This window comes from Bicyclus anynana, chromosome 15 (genome assembly GCF_947172395.1).
Source record: "Bicyclus anynana chromosome 15, ilBicAnyn1.1, whole genome shotgun sequence".
NCBI classification, from domain to species: Eukaryota; Metazoa; Arthropoda; class Insecta; order Lepidoptera; family Nymphalidae; genus Bicyclus; species Bicyclus anynana.
In genome coordinates, this window is record NC_069097.1 from 10,715,325 (window position 1) to 10,728,205 (window position 12,881).

The 12,881-nt window shown below is 34.6% G+C and overlaps 1 protein-coding gene across 1 annotated transcript in view; it reads right to left on the reverse strand.

Annotated features, from left to right (window-relative positions):
* Positions 1–12,600, reverse strand: part of LOC112043175 (protein FAM166B-like) — a 28,059-nt gene extending 15,459 nt beyond the window's left edge. The window contains exon 1 of the mRNA XM_024078478.2: positions 12,394–12,600. Within this exon, the coding sequence (XP_023934246.1) occupies positions 12,394–12,464 (71 nt within the window). The 5' untranslated portion in view covers positions 12,465–12,600. The remainder of the gene's footprint in view (positions 1–12,393) is intronic.
* Between the last annotated feature and the right edge of the window lie 281 nt (positions 12,601–12,881).

A 12,881-nucleotide genomic window follows, 5' to 3' on the forward strand; every position in this document is an offset into this window, starting at 1 on the left:
TGTTCTGTTCTGATTGCACATAGATAAGTTGTTAGGTTTGCTACGCTCCGAAAGACCTATATTTTATTTATTACATTAATTACCAAAAGCCATTAAGTCTTGGCAAAATAATTTTAGTAGACTACTACAATGTCAACTAATTAAATTCATATATTTTCGTTCCATAGCTTAATGTAGAATCAGCTCGGTGGCAACCATAGAGTGATAAATGGTTGTTGGTAAGCAATTACGGTAAAATAGCCGGAGATTGTCTCATCAGAAAAGAAATATTGAGTAACATAGAGGCTTAGGTATTGTACAACAACTTAGCCAAGTACACAAGTGTACATACAGATATTGTATGCTTATCTATATTTGTTTGTATTGTATTTTAGGGGCAAACAACACGCGAGTTTCGGCCAAGGCCTTCGGAATTGATTAATGGATAACGGGACATGGACCTAAATTAATACCAACCATTAATTTGAAAATTTTGCTAAACGCTAAGCTAAGTTTCTATGTTCAAAGTTAAAACAAATAAACTTCTGACACAAGTAGCGAGCTAAGGACTGACAAACGATTGTAGGCCACGAATATGCGTTCCATTTTGTATTTAGCCTATTTTAAATGTAGGTGAGGTGTTATAAGGACTCGTGCATATAGGCGTTAAAGTCACAGAACATTACAGACCGTTGTGTCTATAAAATAAAAAGGAATACATACTAGATTGAGTAAGTACGAGTTTCTGTACGTCACGTGTATATCTAAGTTAATTTTGGTACAGAGATAAATAATAATATTAAATTTATATTACTGTTCCACTCAGACCAATTATAGAAGGACCTGTATCGCACTCATAGTCACGAACAAAATTGTCTGTCATTTTCTGAGGAAAACTAGCTTAGATTTGGTATATATCTTAAAATAAACTAGAAGTTTTTGCCCGTTTTTTACACAATTCAATTACACAAAAAGGAATTTTTACGGAGCTCTTTAACCGACGAACACGATTACAACTATTTAACATCGATTCTATAGAGACAGTATTTATAATCGCATTAGATCGTTGATATACTTTGACAGAAAAGTAGTTGAAGTAGCGAGGCAGGTCCCATACAATAATTGGTCTGAGCTGTTCCACATGACGATAATCTGGTAAAAGCCGAAAAGGAAAAAGTATCAAAATACTTGGACCTTGCTCCATGTGGCATGTTGAGTCAACTATTATTGTTCCGATGGTTGTTTCAGTCAATGGTCTTAAAGCAAAACGCTTCGACCAACATCTTAGGAAGGTTTCACTTAACTGTTGGATCAAGGGTGGGATACAGAAGGCAGTGTTTCTTGAGACGGCGCGCATTGTAAGGAGTTTCCTCACTGGAGCCCTGACCACCGGTTGCTTGGGCACTCAAATGTCCCGCAGCAAGAGTATTGACTTTTTTATAAATTTTTAATAGTGTTCTGTATTTTATATTTATGATATTAAAATTGTTAAAATTAAAAAAAAGGACTTATTTATGTGTAATAAATGAGAGTTAAATTTTTATGTCAAAAGCCATTAATTTAAATGCGCTTTATTCCTACAGGTAGTTGGGTAATGTTCATTACCACACGGGTAAACCGTGCTACATTGACTTCCAGTAATGAAATGAAAAATGAATTGAAAATTTATTAATCAATAGTCCTATGTTATGTATGTTATCCTAATTCTAGGAGTAACGCCGATATAAAATCATGGAGCCAATGCCCAACGTCAAATGTATATTTATATATCAAATGTATATTATTTTAAATTTTTTAATTCTTTTATATCTTTTATCATGCCACTGCACTAAATTAGCCATTGCAGCACACAAGCTGCAATGGTCCTCATTAGATAACAGTGCCATAAATAATTATTTTGTAATTTCATAGTGTGAGCTTCGAATTCGCAATTAACTCTCTCTATCTTTAGTATGGGGTTAGAAAGAGATGAATTCGAATCTCACACTGTCAAATTACACCTATAAGCATCCTGTCAGAAAAACCCTGCAGGTGAACCAACTGATTGTTTCATAAACTTGAAACATTAAGGACACCACAGAAAAGGTATGTAATTACCTTTTCTGACATTTCAACCTTCTTTTATCTTCAGTAATTTAGCAGGATTAATTCCAAGTATGTCGTGTAAATGAAACCTTTACACGATAGTCAAATTATACCTAGTCAAGGCAAGGCCACGGATCGTACCACGGATCCACCTGCGGTCGTAGTTTGATGACAACAAGCGTTTTAAAAAAGTGGAACTATTTCTAAGATAGCTTGTTCTGGCAGTTTATTATATGAATAAAAAATTTTTAACAATAAAATTCAACCGATATCAAAATCACAAAAATGAACTTAAAAGCGAAAAATATTACTTTACGCCTTCGTTCATTATGTTAGTATAGGACACACTAAAAATAACATCGTATGTGCTACCTTCTGAATACTTTGAAAGCGGTGCCATAGTATTAATTAAAGCCGTTTCTGAAAGAGCCGCGGGAGCCTGAAAATCCTAAAACTTTATGATTTAAACGGCTCAAGTTAATGCATTACTATGTTGGCACCGCCTTCAAAGTGTTCATAAGGTAGCACATACGATGTTATTTTGTGTGTCCTATACCAACATAGTGAACGAAAACGCCACAGTACGAGTATTTTCGTTATTTTAATTTTAACACAAAATTACTGAACCGATTTTCTTGAAAATTAAATGAGACCAATCTGGAAGAATACTCTTTCAAAAAATAAAAGAATTTTTAAAATTGGATTAGAAATGACGAAGTTATGAAGTGACCAACATTAAAAACAACATACGTGTCAAATTGATAACCTCTTCCTTTTTTTGAAGTCGGCAAAAATAGATGAAGTATTTTTACTTGCGTAAAGCTTTGCTTTAACTTACCCCATTGGCCAGTTAACAGTTACGCTAGCAAGAAAGCTATCGGCGACAAACAGAGTTTTTACTCGCTTATACATAAGATGAAATACATGACCAAGTAGGATAAACATTATTAGATAAATCTATCGTTTTGCATAGAGCCAGCCTATGTTTAAAGTCTTAAATAGCTACTCATGCATAGCGCCGTCAGTGCTAGGAACGAAACGATTGCGATTTGCGGCCTTGTACGTCGAACGTGTGATAACCTAATGATTTTCGAGATTGCCTTCTTGATAATAGGGCGCAGAAGGGTAAACGGGTTATACCTAATAGTAGGTAGTTTGTAAATTAAAAATACCAATGCATTATCAACTCTATCTAGAACCCGCTGAGTGTCTTTGAGCCTTCTAATAAAGCTTATTTACTAATCATCATTTAATATTATCAGTCTATTTTTGAAGTCAGGCGTTCTTTCTTGTAGAAGAGGCGACTTTAGACCTATTATGCTGCTCCAATGATGAAACTGTGAATAACCCAAATCGCCGACCAATAAGTTTCTACCATAAGGGTGGGAAAGTATTGGTGATATATTCATCACTAGCCGAGGCGTCGCGATTTCATCCCCATAGTTTCCGTTGCCGTCAGAATACGAGGATGAAATATAGCTTTTGACACTCACGAATAACGTGGCTTTCTAGTAGGAAAACAATTTTGAAAATCGAATAAGTATCTACTTATCTGGATCTCCAGAGATTTCCCCTACAATTAAAATGACCTACAATACCATATATTTTAGCTCTTTTAATATTAGTATAGATGGTATCGCACTAATTTGAGTCAAAATATAGGTACTTACTTACGGTTTATTTAGCGGGTTATTAACTTATAAGAGGCTATACGAGTAGATACAGACAAATAGACCAAAGTTCGTAGGTACCGAAACCCCAAATTAAAAGCTTGGCAATACCGATGGCAATACGTCTTTGTCTATAAGATTTATTCTATAATTTAGATAATATATAGGAATCGAATGCAATAGGTATCACTAAATTGCAAAGGCATTCCTAACTGTGCAATAGGTCTTAACATTTTTATTGATTATCCAAATTATTCTAAGTTCGTTTTTACGTTTTTACCAATGTCACAGGGCTTTATCGTTAGCGACATAACCTTGACATAAACATTACATAAAATTTTAACATAATGGTAACATGGTATGGTATTCACGACAATCGATAACGTTGGAGGTATTTTTTTCCTAAAATGGGAAAATTAGGTACAAATTTTTCATTTTTATCTTGGTAGTATTTTATACATTTTACTAAATGAACCTGACTAGGTAAATGGGGTAATGTTTAAAATTGGAATAATTAAAAAAATAAAATAACAATCTAACTGTAAAACTCTAAGTATAGTCCAGTAATTTTAGGCATTTTATACCCCAATCTGGGGAAAAATTCCTAGTGAGCTGAATTTTTGTATACACCTTTATTACGGCGTTATTATGAAGTTTAAAATATTTCGCGACCTATTGCTCGGACGTCAATAGAGGTCATTATAAAAATTGTTCCTCATAAAATTATCTACAAAAAATGTCTCTTATAGTTTTTCTGTAAAATTAACGGTTTTCCGATCATAGTGCTGAGAAAGCGGCACTCACATACGGTATTGTTAGTAATGTTTGTAAATGTCTCTAAATCTTTTATTTTACATTTAGATGTTTCCAGAAAGATACATTTATCGTATTGGGGTTTAGGTTTTTAGTAAGACGTACTATATCTCATTCTAATGACCTTCAATGGCAGATGTTTCGTATTTCATTGTTCCGAGACCCGTCCCTTTATACCTGCTACTCCCAGTCAGACTGAGTATACTCATAGCACGCACTCAAATACTTGATCAATCTACATCAATTTTTTTCAAAAAACCAGGAAAAAACAATGCTGAAACAAAAATATACTCGACTGATAGCCTCAACAAGTATCCACATTGCAAAAAAAATATTCTGTTTCTGCATGCCATGACCGGATGCGATACAACTTCAGCACTTTTTGGGAAAGGAAAATTGAAAGTCATGAAGATGTTTGAAAAAAGACCCGATATAAACAATTGTACAGAAATATTCCAACAAGAAAATTGCTCTCGAGATGTCATTGTCAATACTGGAATACATTTTCTACTAGCTGTATACGGTGTTCCAAAATCAGAAAATTCAATTGATAATTACAGATAAAAGCTACAGCTTTGCTAAATTAACAAGACAAAGTACAGCTGTAAAATTTCCTTCATTACCACCTACTTCTTCAGCTCAACAGCATATTTTTCGAGCATATTACCAAATACAAACCTGGCTAGGAAGAGACATCGATCCAGAACAGTGGGGTTGGGAGTTAAAAAATGAAAAGCTGCATCCAATAATGACTTTATTACCACCAGCACCCGATGAACTACTGAATACAATCTTTTGTAATTGTACAAAAGGTTGTGGCGGTAAATGTGGATGCAAAAAAATTGGATTGAGATGCTCAAAAGTTTGTGGGCATTGCCGCGGCCAGTCATGCTTAAACGCCGAGTCAACGAATGATGAAAATGATGAAGATGTAGATTTAAATCAAGAAATAACTCCACTTGACATTTTGTCAGTAGCCAATAACGATAGTGAAGCTGAAAATATTGACAATGAATAAAAAAAAATTATTCGCAAAAATTTATTTTTTTCGGTATTTTTCAAAATTTTGATAAAAAAATATTAATTGTTAATTAAAATAAACTTTCATTATATATCATGGATTATGCCTACGGGGGAAACCATGTAAAAAACGCGCCTTGCATTCTACCTCGAAGGTGGTGAGGAAACGAGTGCATCGTCACAATATAGTCGCTTTCTCAGCGCTATGATCGGAAATCCGTTAATTTTACAGAAAAACTATAAGAGAAATTTTTGTAGACAATTTTATGAGGAACAATTTTTATAATGACCTCTATTGACGTCCGAGCAATAGGTCGCGAAATATTTGCAAAAAACTGATTTTCGTGACCTTTTGACCTCTGTAATTTTTTTAGCCGGCACGATATCGATGTCGATTTTTCACAACTTCATAATAACGCCGTAATAAAGGTGTATACAAAAATTCAGCTCACTAGGAATTTTTCCCCAGATGAAACCTAAAATAACTGGACTAGTATATCTTACCTAAGTATATAAGTAAAAATAATGTCGTTACTAGTAATTGTAAGTTTCTACTCACTATTTATTAGGTAGACCAGTATAAACAACCTTGTTTGAGGGCATTTTCATTGTATTGCAATACCTACCGACCTTAAGAGTTCGACGGCAATACCACAGAACACATGGTTTAGTAAGCTAGTAGAAGAATTTGCCCATTAATATTTTTCTCCCAATATTACGATCTTAGATTTTATTTTATGTTCAGGCTAAACCTATGGTTATATATTATGGTCGTATCGGTTAAATATTTATTAATTGACTGCGAAGATGGCGACGATTAATTTAAAACAGTTTACTTTATCTTTCAGAAACCAAAGTGTTTATGATTGGTAGAATTTTTAAACATCAGGACCCAGGAAAAAACTTTTTCATGTTTAAAACATTTTTTTTTTAATTCTTGACAATTTAGCCCTTGACTACAATCTCACCTGATGGTAAGTGATGATGCAATCTAAGATGGGAGCGGGCTAACTTGTTAGGAGTAGGATGAAAATCCACACCCCTTTCGGTTTCTACACGACATAATACCGGAACGCTAAATCGCTTGACGGTGCGTCTTTGTCGGTAGGGTGGTAACTAGCCATGGCCGAAGCCTCCCACAAGCCAGACCTGGACAGGAACTACCTACAATGGTTATCACGTTATTAAGGTGCAGTTTATAGCAACTCCCTTAATGAAATGATATAAGAAACCATCAAGAGTAACGTTACATTACGCGGTGTCTCGTTACAGTTATGTCTGTCACGGTCAACCAGTTTCTTAACTCAAACTGCGATTGGCCACGTGACGGCGCACGCACGGGTCGTATTTCAAGAGACACACGATATTAGACTCGACGACTAGCACTAATAGACTTGCATGCATGAATGAAAGTTGTTTATACAAATTGCTAATGGACAAACACGCAAATTAACTATATTATATGAAAATGCGTGTTTTCGCCACCGTTATTTGAAAGGTTACTATTGTGTTACTTCATCATCTTTCTACCATTTCATCATCTTTGGCCTATTGATATTGAGCAGAACTAGTGTCAGATAGCTAACTTGATGCGCTAAGTAATCTTCGGTGAGCTTCCATCATTAAGTAAAATACTATAAATAAAGAATAAAGAAAAAAATAGAGAATTAATAAAATGTTAATGTGTATGTGGATTTTGAAAACTTTCATGCACTCAATCGTTTTTTTTCGATCGGCTTTAGTGCCCCCGTAGACTTCGACGAATTGCAAAAATAGCTTATAGGCAAATCGAGGACTAAACAGACGTCCTATAAAAGAGAGGAATTGGAGCTTAAACCCACCACTCTTAAAAATATAATATCTAATTTTTAAACTATAACAATCACTATCAAATGTTAGTGATAAATAGAGGGGCCGATGGCCTAACATACTATTTGCGGAGGTGTACCGCCACTAACTTCCCATCTCTGGGCTGAGATTTTTTTACTGTCAATTTCTAAGAATCACAAAAACCCTTAATCCTAGGATTTGAAGCCAGGACTTTGTGATCTGAAATCACAGGCTAACCACTCGACCGCATACAAACACACCAAATGCTAACTAACCATTTTTTAATCTTCCCCTTATTTTTCCTTCTACCTACCTACCTAGAATGTCATTTTTATCTCTCCGAATTACTTGTCCATACTAAAAAAAATGCGGGCGAAATCACTGGCATCACCTAGTTCCTATTCTATACTAGTATTATTAAGAGGAAATATTCGATTGTTTGTTTGTTTGCATTGATCTCTGAAACTATATTGAACCGATTTGAAAAGTTCTTTCTCTGTTGGGAAGCTACACAATTCCCGAGTGCTATAGGCTATATCTTATCCCCGTATTCCTACAGAAACGAGAATCACGCAGGTAAACCAGCGCGGCACAGCTAGTTAATTTAATAAACAGATTGTTTGTTTTTAACCTTTGGTTTTACATATCTTTGTGTCGTCATACTTCATAATTGTTTCCCACAAGCCATTGTAGTCAAGTGCAGTTTATATGCAATAAAAAAAATGTAAAAAAATGTCTGCTTCGAGTGTACTACGTGACTTTAAGTGCCGTGTACTTGTTATAGTGTTATGCAACGAACGACCATGGTACCTATCAGTGTCTATGTAACTCCTCACCTGGACAATAATCGAAGCGAATCGAGATCGTGGGAACAATAAGCGATTCAGTTTCACTATCTGTTGGTAGAATTGCTTTTATTCACGTTGCGTTTCTGCCCGAGACGACAGACGCCTGGTAGCTTTCACCTTTCAAAAATATACTATATGAACCTGAGTTGGTTAGAATCTATTTTGAAAATCGTGCTTTGGATTATTCACAGCGTATACAAGGTACTCGGGAGTATTTCCCATAACTTTAAGGTGTTCAGTGTTGCTATGGAATATAAGTCCACTTCTATGAGCCGAACTACTTAACATAACGTTGGTACGTACTCGTAGGTAGGTATAACAAAAAGTTGGGACTCCAAAGCCTAGACAAATCATAATAATATTATGTTTTCAGCTTAAATTAAGAATTATTCAAAGCATTTTTGAAATATCAACTTTGTTAGTTTATTGTTGACTTTACAACGAAGGATAGTATTACTGTGGCAATATCTAGGCGTTCTAACTAGAGTCTAGAGATAACGGTTGCTTTTTTAACCGACTTCAAAAAGGAGGAGGTTCTCAATTCGGTCGGTATTTTTTTTTTGTTATGTATGTACACCGATTAACATGAAACAACACTGTCAGCAAAATCTAAATCTATAAGATATTCTCACATGGCTTGAATTAAAACATCACCGGCTTAGTACCGCCTTCATACTGATCAGCAGGTAGAACATATTATTATGTTATTTTTCGCTTTTTAGTTTAGTGGGTACGTTTTTAGGTTTTGAAGTCGGTTGTATTTTTTTTATTAAAATTTTTATTATAATTTGTGACGATACGATCGACAAGTCATAACTAGGCCGGATATCATAAATCATTACAATAATAATTACATAAATTTAATACTACGATCCATTTACCATCGAAAAACATTATAAAATCCCAGAGGATGGTGCTTTTTCAAGATCTAGACCAGACATTTTCCATTTTTCCAAACAAACTAAGCGTATAGTACTTGTTGAGCTTACTGTGCTGTGGGAGACTATCATTCCGAAGAACCACAGTATAAAAGTATAAATATTGTGACCTAACAAATGAACTAACTAAAAATGGCTATGTAGTTAGTCTGTACGCCGTAGAAGTAAGTGCGAGAGGATTACAAGCAAAATCTCTCTATAACTTGCTGAAAGACCTTGGCCTCTCTAGAACTGCAGCTAGTTCTATAATAGAACGGATATCCAAAGCTGCTCTAATATGATCTTACCAAATTTAGCTAGGCAGGTAGAACAACACGAGCGGAGGAGTGTTGATCGATCGTCAAGGAATTCCTTAACCCTACATCCAGCTCACAAGTCCTGGACTTGGCTCCCGGCAACCGCACGGTGAATCCATGGATTGCTAAGATATTCGTCTCATTTCACACTAATCCGAAAGGGAAAAGTTCGGGTGTGTGAATATTAGACATAAATTAATTTGATTTTTAATTTACATGAAATTAAAAATAGCTGGTAGGTAAATAGATGTTTTGACAAATCTCTCTCTATTATTCTTGGGCACACGCCTGTAATGTTGCACCCATTGAGTCATTGGTTCAATATTCTATGGTTGAGTAGTTCAAACGAATTCGGCGATGCAGCTCAATGGGCAATTTATTATATTTATCAGATCGAACTGTCATGATTACAGTGTTGGTTTTGTAAGGCGTTGTATTCCGGATATAGAAGCTAAACTGCTTAATTTCCGGTTCTTTTTTCGAGTCATTTCCTGAAAAATACACAATCAGAATATATAGGTAGTAGGTACCTACTTCATCAGTTATAGGTTATATAGGAATATAGCTACTTACTGACCTAACATGTCAGCTTATAAGCTGGGTATTATACTTATAAATTATAATAATATGTCAATATTGTTTTAGTATATATTATATTTACTAGCGGACGCCCGCGACTTAGTCCGCATGGAATTTAGTTTTTCAAAAATCCATGGTTCTCGAGAGCCATGGATTTTTCCGGGATAAAAAGTAGCCTATGTGTTAATCCATGCTATAATATATCTCAATACCAATATAATATTCCATATGTAATTCAATCGGATTAAACATAATATTCATAACAGAACGTCAAAACGGATGAAACTTCTAACAGAGATAGATTAAAATCTAGCATAACTTAGATTATTTATTTATTTCGATATTCTCACGGAAACGGAATATCCACATGAAACAGGAAAACAAATGGTAGTTCTTAATATAAAAATAAAATGAAATTTCAAATAATTATTGAATATCTAAGATTTCGAAAAGTATTATAAAAATTAAGTAGGTACTTACATAAAAAAATACTCACTTTTATTTATTTTGTTTAGATTGGCTTATTTCTCCGATAAACACTGTTTCTAAATCGAACGTATGATGCTATGGCTTGGCAAGATCGTTGATGTCATTTCCATGATACGCGGGCGACGGGGGGAAAGAACTGCATGGGTAAGGTCGTGCGCGCGAGGCAGAGGGAAGGTCTGCGCGGGTATGACGTCGTGTTCCCCTCCCGGCCCGCGCGGACCATCATGAGTGTTACGAACGAATTTGCCAAGCTATAATTAAAATGCACATTTTGGTATCATTTTGTTACGTCCACTAGGCCGTTACGGCCTTAGCAAATCGACCGAAAAAGATTATTCAAAGCATGTTTCATGAGAATTTGTCTCGTTCATGTCGCATAATAAATTCTCGCACGCTAACCAATGAGAGCGAGTTTTCCGAATATTTTCCCCAACCAGGCCTGTTCACACAGAAATTTCCATTTATGTAAACAATTTTAACAGTGCCGTATTATTTTATAATTCACTCGCGTGGTTCCCGTTCCCGTAGGAATACGGAGATTATATATAGCTTATAACCTTCATCGTTAAATGGGCTGTCTAACATTGAAAGAATTTTTCAATAAGACCAGTAGTTTTTGAGATTAGCGCGTTAAACCAAACAAACGAACTCTTTAGCTTTATAATATTAGTACAGATAAGCAACTATTCTATACTACGAGTGTTACTTAAGTAACGTGCCTACAAAACCACCAGAAAATGTGATCCGAATTTAGCTACTCCACACATGCTTATTTTTGTGCTTACTTACATTATGTATTTATATACCTATAATATAGTTTATACACTTCCCGAAAACACAATTTGACACAATATTAGGTATTATTTGTATAAATAACTTACGTATTATTATTTGTATAATAAATAACTTTACTAAGCGACTAAATTAATGCGCCTCAGTTGCGACGCGTTAGTGACATATCTAATAGTACAACATCTTTGATGATAAGTTCGTGCGACATTCAGGGCAATTATTTATCTAGATGTAGGTACAATACAAAACGCAAACGTAAATTAACGTAAATTTTCTTTTCACATAAAATGGTTGAACGAAATTATATCAAATAATACCCGGTAGGTATATCCATTTAGAAGCATTAATAGGTCTAGATATAGGTAGATATTCTAAAATTATTTTTGCGTTTAAAGTCCAGTCGTTTTAGATTTTATCTGGGAAAAAATTCCAAATGAGCTCCATTTTTGTATACACCTTTATTATGGTGTTATAAAAATGTGAATCGTGCCAAGTAAAAAGTTACAAAGGTAAAAATGTTATAAAAATCATTTTTTTGCAAATATTTCGCGACCTTCTGCTCGAAGGTCAATAAAGGTCATTATAAAAATTGTTCCTCATAAAATTGTCTAATAAAAATGTATTGCAGTTTTTCTGTAAAATTAACGGATTTTTAAGCCAACACGATATCGATAACACCGTAATAAAAGTGTAGGTATACAAAAATTCAGCTCACTGGGAATTTTTGCCCAGATTGGGGCTTAAATTTAAATTTACTTAAAATGCCTAAAATTACTGGGTTAATACGGATTTACTAGGTTTTTTTAATATATTTTTTATCAGATGTTAACGAGGTGGGTTTATGTCGCCTCTCCTTATGATACAGTGGGCCGTTATAAGACGCTTAAACAAAAAAAAAACACTGCAACAAACTACAATTTTATTAGGTACTTTAATACAATGAATTCAAAAAAAAAAATACAGCGCTGTTTGTGTGTTTTGTTCACGTGAAATGGAAATTTCTAAATGCCCAAGGTTCCTATAATAGTAACAATTTACTTATTTACTTACTTACCCGGGAATAAATGATCCGTTTGCAGCCGACAAATAATTCTGCCTCTCCCTACCACTGACATCCACCCACATTTTCTATAAACAATGTTTATGGTTATATAACTTTGTTTATTTTTATACTATCGTAAACATAAGTTGGTGTTAGTAAACATAGCGGTCACGTTAGCCCGCTGAGAGATTGTGTTCGTTACTAATGTAACGTTCTACGGGTGACGTTCTAACTTCTACAGTCCGTGCCAGGCTTCGCTTACGTTTATGGGTCTCAGTAGGAAAGTTTGCGCACGCAATCCATGGAAGTTGCCGGTGTTTTCCTTTCCTATGATAAATTGCAAGGAAATTGTAACAAGATATAATGGTGTAGTTTTGTTGAAAGTAGATAGGTAAAGAATTTAATTAATATCTACTACTACTACTCATAAAATTATTGTAAAGATGTAAATTTTAAGTGATGAAATTGTCGTTTGTATAAATTTAATAACACATACTTAT